This window comes from Sminthopsis crassicaudata, chromosome 3 (genome assembly GCF_048593235.1).
Source record: "Sminthopsis crassicaudata isolate SCR6 chromosome 3, ASM4859323v1, whole genome shotgun sequence".
Classification (NCBI taxonomy): Eukaryota; Metazoa; Chordata; class Mammalia; order Dasyuromorphia; family Dasyuridae; genus Sminthopsis; species Sminthopsis crassicaudata.
Window position 1 is genome coordinate 393,143,725 of NC_133619.1, and position 13,395 is coordinate 393,157,119.

At 34.3% G+C, this 13,395-nt stretch overlaps 1 protein-coding gene across 4 annotated transcripts in view; it reads left to right on the forward strand.

Moving 5' to 3' along the window:
* The window catches only part of LYPD6 (LY6/PLAUR domain containing 6), a 153,956-nt gene that overhangs the window by 130,720 nt on the left and 9,841 nt on the right, over positions 1–13,395 (forward strand). For all 4 annotated transcript variants that reach the window (XM_074302197.1, XM_074302198.1, XM_074302199.1 and 1 more), the window contains one exon: positions 5,641–5,739. In XM_074302197.1, the coding sequence (XP_074158298.1) occupies positions 5,641–5,739 (99 nt within the window). The remainder of the gene's footprint in view (positions 1–5,640; positions 5,740–13,395) is intronic.

Here is a 13,395-nt window from a genome sequence, read left to right on the forward strand (position 1 = left end):
CTTAAATTTAATTAGAACAATAAAGATGGCATTATTGGAAATCTTCTTTTGAAGATATCTTTAAACTTTGGTTTCTGAATGAAACATCTTTAGATCTGAATTTTTATCTGTAAATAGATAACTTTCTATCTATTAATTCTAACAGATTTCTATATATTAACTTTTAACAGATATATTATTTTCATAGAATCAATGGAGACAATTTCATATCAATAGGAACATGGATCCATCAAAGCACTGAAGCTCCCTTCCAATATTGAAGTTATTAACTTTCTGTTATTAATATCTTGCAAGTATTCAGTGCTCATGAAAAATAGATTTTCCCTGAATTAACACTGATCTTCTCAGCAAAAACATGCAACTGTCACACTATGGAGACTGATATCACTACTGTTCCTCTTGATCAAATATATGGTTATTATTTCCTGTTATGGAATTCTGGCTGAGAAGCTGTCTCCATAGAAAATGGGTTAATTTCTTTTAATGACTGAATCTATAGCTACAAAATGGAGAATTAGGGAAAATTTAAAAATAATTAAAAATCAAAAAGAAATGCAGTATGGTATAATTGATACATCATGGGATTTGAAATCAAGATCTGGATTCAAATGTCAGCTCAGATATTTCACTAACTTTGTGGCCTTTGGTAAATGACTTAACTTGTGTTAAGTATCTCTTTGTCTCATTTTTCTTCAGATCTTTTTAAACTTTATAAGTAATCAAATATCATGGCTTTCAGAGTGTTGGTACTATTATAAAATAATATTCTAATTTATAATTTGTTGGGTTTTTTATTTTCTTATTCAAAATGACAAAGCTTGGTCTAATAAAATATTTCAAAAAAGGGTTTTATTAAGACCAAAGAAACTACATATTTTAATCATTTAGTTATATTTGACTCTTTGTAACTCCATTTCAGATTTTCATGGCAGAGATTCTGGAGTGGTTTGGCACATCCTTCTCCAACTCATTTTATAGCTGAGGAAACTGAATCAGATAGGGTTAAGTGACTTACTTAGGGTCACATAGCTAGTAAGGGTCTGAGGTTAGATTTGAACTCCCAAAGATGAATCTTCCGGACACCAGGCAGAGTGCTTTTTAACTACTACACTACTTAGCTGTCCAAGAAACTACTTTTTTGGTTGTCAAATTAAATGGCACTTAGCATAATACCTTGTACATAGTAGGCATTTAATATATATTTATTGATTAATTGAATAACTGAATAAAGATTTTAATCTTTTAAGTAACCATAAGCTATTTTCTTTGGTGCTTCTTTCTCTGGAAGAGAAATGTTTTCTCAGAATGCCTAATTTTTTTCTGGATGAATATTGAAAACCTTTCTTTTGAACATGCAGAAAACAGAATTGGCTCTAGGATGGCATTTACTTTTATGTCATAATCATCACCAGGCAGAGGACCAATAGAATGTATTTACAAACCTGCATAAGGCTTCTAGAATGAAGGTTTTTCATTACAGTTGTCAATTACCTTCATACTATCAGAAACATGAAGATATTAAAATTGGGTTGAATATTTCTTTTCTTTTTGGCAAGTATATGAAAAGGGGAAAAGGCAGAGATTAGATTTCTTCCATTTTGCTGTTTGCATCCTGGTTCTTAGAAATATGGAAATGAATTTTTGTAAGAACTTTTTTTGAAGTGTATATGCTTTCCACATCAGCACGTTTAAAAATAAGATTTCCTTTTTTTTCAGCAGTTTTCAGTAACTAAAGACCTTTGTCCATTGCCCAGTTAGAAATTCCAAAAGATTCAAACAAAGCCTGAATCTTTTCCAAAGCCTTACAAATGAATTATGGCACTTTGAACCATTGCTGACCACAGGAGTTAATGGGAAGGTAATGTTACAGGAAGTAACTGGGCACTCTGGAGTTTCTTTTATTGCTTTACAATCACCTTCTCTTGAGGGACCAAGGACTTCTGCCCTGAAATACTGAGCTAAGCTTATGAACTCTATGATCAAGAGCCAAATTAGATTCATTCACAGGCATGGCAATGATTTGAAACTCTTCTTGCTCTCCTATTGCTTTGAAGTAACAAAAGAGAAAAGAGGGTACATCTCTAAGGAGCCTCTTTCCCTTTCTTCCCCACTCCCCACTTTATCAGATGTAGTATCAGTTAGCACATTAAAGGAGACAGTTGTTCACATACAGGGCCAGAGGTAACATTCATTTTAATTAAGGATTTAGCCGTTTCTCTGTATTAAATGACTTATGATGCCTACAAATTTATCATGAGATATAGGAGAGAGGTCAAGGTTTAATTATTTCTTTGTTTTGATAATTGGTACTACTAAGAGCAAGTAACAAGTTTACCAACAATTAGGTTTTGAATTGTAACTTTGGAAAATCCAATATGACTTGTGAAAATTTATATTATAATGTAAAGTTATAATATAAAAAATCTGAAAAGGAGGAGCTTATTTGATCAATTGACGTGTCATATTCATGAAATACACATCTATTGCTTAACTTAATACAATCAAAGATAAGAGCTGTGAGCATAGGCCCCTTCCTTTATAGAGTTTCTGAGCTCACTTTGCTCTTTGAATTTCTGCTGAGGTTGTATTACTTTCAGAGCTTATGCCTGCTGAGGCAAAGGATGACAGCATCTGGAAAATCCATTTAATTTAATCTAATGTGTTACCAGAGTTTTGCTGAGAGAATCTAGAGGTTAAGATTCCATTAAATAACCCACATGCATACGAACTGTGATTTATTAATGGCCAAGTATTCAATACGTTTATTCTCAGTGCACTTGGATCTTCAATCTTCATTTAAAGTTCCCAATTTATCTCTTGAGTGGGAAAGGGTCCAAGAGTACCTAATCCAACATTCTAGGCAGCCTTTCACTGGCTGCAGTGACAGACAGATAAAATTGGATGCCCCAATGAATTTATCATGCGGATTGAAGTGGTATGGCTAGGTTGCAGTCATAAAGTTTGGTGGATGTGATGATCACTTCAAGAGGAACGATGTCCTTTGACATGCCATTTGCACATTTTTTCAAAATTTCTTCTTCGTTCCTCTTTAGATTACATAAGCAGAATGTTAAAGATCCTATGTCCTTTGGGATCATTTATATTTTGTGGATGTTATTTAAACTTGGACAGCAAAACTAATTTTTTTAAGTTTCTAGAATTAAGGTATGTTCCCAAGATTCTTTGTTTCATTTTTCTTTTGATTCAATTAAACCCAACGCATATTTATAGAATGATTATTCTGTAAGAGATGCTGTGCTTTGCACTTTTAAGATAGTACATAAAATTGAAGGTCCTCTGTGAATTTCAAAAGCTTATGCCTTATATAAATTTGAGAACCTGTATGTTGTAAATTTTTCCAGTGTGGGCATGTCCATGTGGAATGATCTCTTCTATTTTAAAGCATTATCTGTCTCTTAAATAAGAAACTGGTGGAAAGATATAAATTGTTTACACACAAATACACAAGACAATCTTTTCTTTATCAAATTAGTTGAAATTGCCTGCCCTTATAGAATGACTGCTATCTTTTTCTATTATCATCACCTTAAAATTGTAGTTTCCCAGTCCAAATACCCCCCTTCTAATGCTTCATTGTGGCTTCAGGTAACACAGAGTTCTTGAAGAGTATGCAAATACAGAACAAGCTCTGACCTGTCTTCCGGAGCTGGCAAGGCTTCAAGTTCAGGCCTGGTCATGGAATCTATGTCTGTTGTCTGAGAACCCACCCCAGAGTTCAGAGATGCAGAACTCCAGAAGCTTAGCCTCCAGGTGATGAATTTTTCATCTCCAATCAGGAGGCCAACTGACACAAGGAGAAATTATAATCTCTCTTTGTGGAGGAAGCAGGAGTATAATAAAACCATGGCTCTTTCAAAATTCACAGAATTTTGGAATTTGGAGAGACCTCAGGGGCCATCTAGTCTCACATGAACGTGAATACAACAAATCCAACAAGCAATATTCAGCTTTTGCTTGGAAAAAGTTCAGTGAAGGATACTGGATCAAAAAATAATAATAAAAGACTTACCAAATAGTTAGTGATACACTGAGCAATGGACCAACCAAGAGATTTGCATGAAATTTTTTTTTTTTGTCTTGTGTTATTCCTTTTTATGTTTGTAATCATATCAGATGTCTTCACAGTCAGTTCTGTGCTTGAACGGACAGTTACTCTGGGCAAGGTGAAAATCTGTTATATCTGGCTCATAACATTGGCTTTTAGCGGCCGCCTCCTCCTTCATTTATGGTCAATAACGTTCTTAATTGGTTCCATGTGGTCAAAGTAATTTACAGGAGGATGATTATTTCAGGAGTATGACTCAGCCATCTGCAAAGGAGAACAATAGATTGCTGTAGCTGCAGTATTTCTAGAGTTTGCAACTTTCAATTACTCTGGGGATTTTGTGGGGAAAAATACATTTATATAGTGCTTAATATTACCAAAAAGTTTCACATGTTATCTTCTTTGATCCCCAAAATAGTCCTATGAATTTGGTAATAGAATTAATTCCATCTTCATTTAACGAATGAGGAAACTGAACCTGAGAGTTAAGTATCTTGCCCAAGATTCAAAAACTATAGACTTGAACTCAGGTCTATCTGACAAATAAAGAGATATAGATCTTTATATATCCATATGTGTACACATGTATGCACATACACATGTACATAGATACATGTGTGAAACTGTACCTTTATCCCTACATGCATGTAGAAATAGACAAATATATAAGTATACAGGAGTATAGGTATAGATATAAGGAATCTATGACATAAATACAAGGTTAAGATTACCTTCACAAATTGCAAGAGGGGAAAAATAGTGGAGTTCAGTTTTATGGAATTCAAAGCTCTTCAGTAATGAATTAGTGACTAATTTAACAATAAATATATATTTTTTTTATGAAAAGGAAAGGGAATCCTGTGGTAAGCTGTCCCATTATTAACTTTGACTGATGAAAGATGCCCCAAAGTCCTGGGGCATGCTAAAGCTTACAACAGAACTCCTACTCTCTTGCTGCTTATGTTTAAAAGCTATGTGATACAATGAAAAGGTCCTCTCAGGTAGAAATATATGGGATAAATGTGTAGCACAGACTGAAGATATCCTAGAATTAATGATGTTCTCTGTGGTCTTTTGGGAGGGATAGAGCTGAGTATTAGATAGGTCTAGCAAGTCTCAGTACTTCTTTAAATATCTTCTCACTCTTCAGAAAAGTGTGAGTCTCCCAAAAGGCTGGGATGAGTCAACTATGAATACCCAGTATACTTTCTATCTACAAAGGCTACACAAATAATATTCACTAGTGAGGGCAAGAATTGGCCCAAAATGAATGTCCTTCACATTTTTTGAGATAAAAATTCATAAAAACTGATATAAAAATGATAAATGCAACCTGCCATCTGGGGGAGGGGGTTGGGGGGAAGGAGGAGAAAAATTGGAACAAAAGATTTTGCAATTGTCAATGCTAAAAAATTACCCATGTATATATCTTGTAAATAAAAAGCTATAATAAAAAAATGATAAATACTGAAAATCTGAGTATGCTTTTTGAAAACAAAATCATTACCCTTTAGATAAAAGTTGATTTCACAACTATCCTAAAATATTCATCTTTTTCTTGGTCTTTTTTGTAGCCACCCCATATCCTGGTGGATTTAAGTGTTTCACCTGTGAAAAGGCAGCAGACAATTATGAATGCAATCGATGGGCTCCAGATATCTACTGTCCTCGAGGTAAAGTTCCCAGTAGAGGAATGGGTTCATAAGGATTGGTTATTTGCAGGCAGAGCCTCTAATTTGATTTCAGCGTTATGTATAGAAAAAAATGCTGAAAGAGATGTGATTATACTTCTCAACTGCTCTTCTTTCCGTAGCTATTAGAAGCATCTTTAATCCCATTTTTCATTCCATCTGTGCCTTGCAGAGGGATAAGTTAGACCACAAACATTGGAAATAGGATTGGTTGCATTGTATAGATGGTCAGTGAGGCACAGAAGGGGTTAAGTATTGCTCTAAAAGTCTTAGATCAAGGGAAAGCAGAGCCAAAAATAGAATGGCTAGCTACTGGATGCTATCTGTCACTCTAATATTGAAAGCATTAATCACTGTGTAGAAATGCCTCCATGCAAATTGTGCATTGATGTTCATATAAAGGTTCCATTCATCAGTTATGTAGCTAGGCATTTCTGTCCTGTGATTTCATGAGGATGCTGAAGTTTTTTAATACATTTGATACATTTAAGCTCTAAATTTAAAACTGCTTTTGCTAAAGAGGGAGGAATAGATGCCAAATTGGTGCATAAAGGTTGACCTAAATACCCCAACTAGAAAGAAGATGACCTCATTTACATTTCCTTTCTTCAAACCCAAAAAGCTGCAGGCCATTGAGTAATCATTTGCCCAATAATTGGTTGATTATTATTGGGAAGAGTAGAAAGGGGGGGGGGGTGGAAGAATAATAATGGAAGGGACATTTTAAGGATTGATTTTTTTTTAGGCAGGATGGATAAGAAGTTATCCTTAGATTTAGGAAGTTGGGAATAAAGTATTTCCTCTAAGAGATTAGCTGTGATCCTGAGCAAGATATTTTATTTGTCATTGCTTTAGGTAACATAAAAACTATTAAGTTTTATTTACATTGGGAAAAGGAACTTAGAAGCTATATCTACTAATGAAATAAGTTGTCTGTTCCCATTCTAGTTATATTAACTGTCCTATGGATCGGATTTGGTTATTGAAATGACTAAATACAACAGATCCACTTTTTAAAATATTAGGTCTTCTTATCTCATCTATTTTAGAAATACAGGAGCCACTCATGAACTTAGCCTTAATACTAATCATAATAGAAATTTTGATCTTTTCTGGGTTTTGACCTGAGCTAGTTCTTCCCTATCCTTTGGCAACTTGATGGTTTCTGGATCTTGAGCAATACAATCTTACTTTATTATTATCAATTGAATAGCTGATAGGTGTTGCAGTTCAGGACCCTCAAGGCTCAAGAGATCCACCTGCTGTAGCCTTCTTGCAATGCATTACTATACTGAGCTAAGTTCTACCAATTTTTCATTGTGATATTTTCCATAATATAGACTTTACCAAAGTCCTCACAATGTTAATTAATTCTTGATTACATGTGGGGATGGGAGCTAGGGAGAATGTGGCAACTGCATAAAAGGAAAAGGCACAAGACCTTATTTTAGTGGATACTTGTATTATCTTTTCTCTGAAAATATTTTATCAGTGCTGAAAACCAGGTATAAATATTTCATTATTCATGAAATGAAGGTCATCTTTCAATACCCCTTCCCATTCATTTTCAGTTAGAAATTTAGATGAACAGAGCACAGAAAGGGAAGTAAGAATTCAAGAGAAACATACATGCTGTATATTAGTACTTGAATAATTTGGGTTTACATAGTATTCCCATGGGCTTTAGATTAAACTACTTATATGTTATAAGATGCACTCACATTTTTTAAAGACTCAAAGACAGAAGAAAATAATCATCCTTTGTAGTCAGATCTTCATTTGTTTTCCACTTAAACACACTCTATCTACTCCCTCACATGCTGATAAACTTTGGTTCCATATTAATGAATAAATTCTCATTATATAGGGAGGATGTGATTAAGATTTAATCTGTAATTATTTTATCAGATTTAATTTGGGAGTAATCTTTTATTTTTAAATAGGTGCTGAAAGTTTGAGAGAATATTTTCCTTTGATGTATGTCACTGTGAAACTGCCTCTTTTCCTCTCCTATCTTTGTTGAAGGACTTGAGTTGGTTGGTTGTTGTCCTTTGTTTTTGAAGAGGACCAAAATGATGTTACTAGACTACTATAGCCCACACAGTATGTCCAGTTGTGGCTGATTAGACCAATACAAGCTTGGAATGCTCTGCCACAGATTAAATACAAATAGTCCCTAAGAGCATTTGGGATAGACTCTCTAACTTTGCACATTTCATGTTAATTCAATTCTGCTTCATTCATAGAGCTTCTCTGTGATGGCACACCATGCTGGCTGGTCCTGTGCCAGTGTCTCCTATGTCATACAATCAGTTCTCAAATTCTTGAGACCTTGAGAGTGTTCCTGTATTGCATTTTCTGACACCTTATGAGTGCTTACCCTATGTGAGTTTTCCATAAAATAATCTTTGTACATTTGTACATTTGGATGGCCTAAGAATGATTGTAATAGGTTCCAGAGAGGTAAGCATATAAAAATAATTAGCTTATACCCTGAAGCTCTCTGTAGTAACAGCAAGAACACTAGTGAATTTCTCTTTGGAAATCAGATGCCTGCCTCAGTTTGGCCCCAGCCTGGCTGTAACCAATCCACTCATAATTCATTTTCATTTACATTTGTAGTTGGCCGTTTTGCTGGACGTTCTACTCCTATTTTTTAACTTGACTAACCAGGTTGTGAATGCAGAATCTGTTCAATGTTCCTAAATCAATGAGGCTTAAAAATTTCTTGTTGTCCTAGTTGTCCAAAAAAATTTTACAAGAAACATGCCTTGACAAAACATTTACAAGAATGAAAAATGAAAATATACGCACAATAATGCATTCAAAGATATAGTGTGGGAAGGCATCTTAAGGCTATTGGATCCAACCTGCTCACGTTACCAATGAAGAAACTGAGGCACAGAGAAATTCTAGCACTTGTTGAAAGTCACACAACTATTAAGTACCCAAGAAGGATTTAAACCCATTCTTCCAGATTCCAGATCTAATACCCTATCAACAATACCATGCAATTTCCCTTATTCTATATAAATAATCAGAGATATTGTTTCCCTATGTATAATGAAATTCAGATATAACATTAGAAAGCAAATCTATAATTTGAACTTATATTAGTTTAATTGAGAGTGACAAAACTTTTTTTAAAAGAATATATTCTAAAGGGATCTAATTTTCTTTTGATTGTGAACAAATTCCCTTTTTCATTGAACCTTTTTGCTCTTTCCTTATTTTGTGTGTAAGAATCATGAAAGAATAAATAGTAATGTAGAACTATAGTTTTGGCTCCCAGACTTGAATGGTGTATATTCAATTATTCTGTCATTCAGAAAGGATCTGATGTTTGACTTGATTTCAGTAACTGATAATCCAGGATATGCTATTTTCCCCATTCTTTGTAGAGCCAAATTAGTCTCCTTTTCTCATTCCCTTATTGCCCCACCTTCCTCCCTTTCTAGAAGCCATTGACCCCTTGACATGAAAAATGTCTTTTTTGTAAGTCTAATGGCTAATTACCTCCAGGGGGAAAAAAATCCCCAAACCTTAAGTGCAGAATGATTATCTACAAAAGCTTTCACAGTAGGTGTGTTCATGCAACCATGGCAGAATTGGATGTGACTACACACCTGGTACTTCAGGAACTTGATGACAGATTGCCTCAATGTAAACTGACCAATTTTTTGGACCCCATCTTAATCTATTGTGGTAAAAAAAACAGGGACTAAATTATTTCACATTCAGAAATCCTTTTCACTAAGAACTTTTCCAGCAATTTATTTTTGGCCACAGTTTTAAGTTTTTACCGATTAAGCTATTATTCTTTTTGGGAGACCTTCAAATTGTCAGAGTTTAGAACCCATCTCATTTCACATTGTTTCTCCTGAAATATTTTACACTTTCCATTAGCATGACTATGTCTGCTTGATGTCACTTGCTTGAACTGGTTTTTCTAATTGTACAGTTGTCTACTCTTTTCAATAGGAATCACACTCTTATTTCCAACCTCCACATTCCCTAGAATTATACAGATTTAAAGGGAAAGTACATCAAGTTCATTTTTTTTTTTCCTTTCCCCATACATTTTATAGATGAGGAAACTGGAGACAACTAAAGAGATTAAGTGACTTGATCAAAGTTAAGCTAATAAAAATCCAGTTTCATGACTATCAGGCCTATGTACTTTCCTCTTACTGTTTTACATTGCTTCTTTTTGCCAATTTACCCCTGGTCATGAACACACACATGAGAGGGAGGAGGGAGAAGAAGGAGAAGAAGGAGAAGGAGAAGAAGAAGAAGAAGAAGGAGAAGAAGAAGGAGAAGAAGAAGGAGAAGAAGAAGAAGAAGAAGAAGAAGAAGAAGAAGAAGAAGAAGAAGAAGAAGAAGAAGAAGAAGAAGAAGAAGAAGAAGAAGAAGAAGAAGAAGAAGAAGAAGAAGAAGAAGAGGAAGAAGAAGGAGAAGGAGAAGGAGAAGGAGAAGAAGGAGAAGGAGAAGAGGAGAAGGAGAAGAGGAGGAGGAGGAGGAGGAGGAGGAGGAGGAGGAGGAGGAGGAGGAGGAGGAGGAGGAAGCACTCCTAGTATCAAGACTACTTTTACATTATGATTTTTAATCTTTATTTTTCAAAATAAATTCCTTAAGTGAGGAGACCTTTCCCCATCTATCTCCTCATTTTTCCATTAGAATACTTTTCCTGAGATTACTTTCTCTTTGCATTGTAAATATTGAATATATATATATATATATATATATATATATATATTTTTTTTTTTTTTTTTTGCATGGTGTCTGCCCTTTAAAATAATTGCTTCTTAAGGGCTGGGACTGTTTTTGCCTTTCTTTATATTTCCAGGTCTTATCATAGGACCCAGCACATAGTAAGTGCTCAGTAAATGCTTATTGACTTTTTTCTTCATTGAAGTTTGTGGGTTTGTTTGCTTGTTTGTTTTACAAGTCAGTGAAAAAATAAAATGTCTCTTTTGCAGCTCTCTTTATTTAGCAATAAAGGATAAAGCAGTTGTTATTTTGTCAGGTACCCTAATAGTTAATTTTTATTTTTTAATATCTACTATGGGGAATTTCTTACTTACATGAGTGAGCAATCTATGGCTGCCTCAGCAAATTAGTCTTATTGATTTGAAAGTCAAATTTTTTACAATTTCTTTGGGAATCCATGCATCAGTGGTGGGGTAAAAACAACTTTAAATTCATCTTCTATTATCCTTTCTGAAAGGATTTTAGCAAATATTGGAAAAGAAAGCTATTTTAGACTATTTAAGAAAAACATTTAAAATATGAAAAAAATGTCTTGCTAGAGTGTTCCCCAGTAGTAAATGAAATAACCAAGAATTCAAGTTCCTGAATTACTTAATTTAGCTACTTAACTGAATTTTTTCTTTTTTTCTTAATAGTATTTTATTTTTCCAAATACATGCCAAGATAGTTTTCAACATTCCCTTTTGTAAGATTTTGTGTTCCAAATTTTTAATCCTTCCCTCCTCCCTCTCCAAGGCAGCAAGCCATCCAATATAGGTTAAAGATGTATAAACCTTCTAAACATATTCCCGTTTTTGTTATGTTAAACAAGAAAAAATAAGGTGGAAAAAAAAAAAAAACATGAGAATTAAAAAGCAAACAAATAAAACAAAACAAAAAGATGAAATTGCTATGCTGACTCCACCTTCAGCTTTCCATAGTTCTTTCTCTGGATGTAGATGGCATTTTCAATCCCAAGTCTATTGGAATTGTTTTGGATCACCATATTGCTGAGAAGAGTTAAGCTTATCATTATACTCGGTACACTGTAATGATGTAGTTGTAATAGAGTATATAAACTGGGACAAACTGAGCCAGAGACAGACTTGGAGAAGACAGAGGACTGGAAGCTGGAACTCAAGCTCTCAGACTCAGACATACTTCATGATAGAGACTGTCCTAGGGCTCTCCTGCCTCCTGAACTTTGGGGGATACTGGTAACAGACTGGGAGACTGAAGGAGACAATAAAAACTTTGGACTTTATTCCTGACTTTCTTGAACTACAGCTGCAGAATACTATTCACCATGCATTTTGATAGCCTTTGACTTAGCCTTGAGGTTGTATAAGAAGTAGGCTCCCTGGTAACTCCAGGTAAAAAGATTTCAAAGACTTTGTTCTAAAGAGGTGAATTTGAATTTCTTCTTGCTTATTTTGGGGCCATTAAAATCTTATATTCTTGCAAATACCTTATATATCCACAGGTTGTGAAACAAAAATCATTTGCTATGAACTTCATAGAAATTATACCAAAGGCTGATCCCGAGACCTCCAGAAAGCTGACCAAGACATTACACACATTTTAGCCTGATGTTGTTATGGGGTATGAGATGCAGGTCTATGCCAAGTTTCTGATATATTATTTTCTAGTTTTCCCAGCAATTTTTGTGAAATAGAGTTCTTATTCCAGAAGCTAGAGTTTGGGTAGTTATCAAATGCTAGACTGCTATAGGCTTTGATTATTGTGTCACATGCATCTAATCTATTCCACTGAGTTAATATCTTGTTGTAGGATTAAATCAATCATACTGAGCCTTAAGTATATTTCTCCAACCCTTTACGGAGAGGTGTGAAGTAGTACCTCAGAGTTGTGTTAATTTGAATATCCCTAATCAATAGTGATTTAGAAAATTTTTTCATATGATTATAAATAGCTTTAATTTCTTCATCTGAAAATTGTTTTCTCATATCCTTTTATCATTTATTAATTGGAGAATTACTTGTTTTATTAATTTCTTGGTAAAATTATTCTATTGAATGAGATAAGATGCAATAACTAATAAAAACATCTGCTGAGTATATACCCTTGGTAAGTGAAAACACTCATTTCCAAAAATGGAAATGAACAAAATCTTGAGAGAATGAACAGAGAGAATATGTGATGAGAGAATATGTGATAATTCCCAGCATATACATATATGCTAGACACTGTACTCAGTAGTTTTCAAATGAAGTAGCTTCTCTGACAGCTGATGTAGGTTCCTCCTTTTCCTAAATCACTCTTCTATTACCTTGAATTTCTCTTTGATTTTAAAATATGATAATGAGACTATTTAAGGTACCAAAACAGGGAGAGAGTATGAGAAAGCAGTAAAAGCCTGGAAGACAGTGAGTGGCCCTTTTTTTTTGGACAAGAGAGAATGGTTTGGAAGTACAAAAATAAACTGAAGGACTTTTCTTGCAATTGAGTCACCTCCATTACACTGGGTTGGTCACCATGAAAAGGAAAAACTAGGGTACAAGGCCTCACATTAATTTCTTATGATTAAGCAAGTAAACTTAGACTCTGTAGCTCACGTCTCTGGGGCCTGAATCTGGGGCCTTAAAAATCACTAACCCTATAAAATCATATCATTTGATTAATACTGATTGGAATAGAATAGGGGTCCAAATGAATTATTTCTCACATCAGGAAGACTGGGTACACCTACCTGTGATATATGCTATGTGACCCTAGGCAAGTCACTTAACATAGCTATGATTCATAAATAACAGAAATCCCATGTAGAAGAAGAAGGAAAAAGAAGAAGAAATAGTAACATAGAATGTTTTATTTATCTTCCACTTTGAGCTACATAAATTGATTAAAGTTGTACCAAAGAAAAATTGT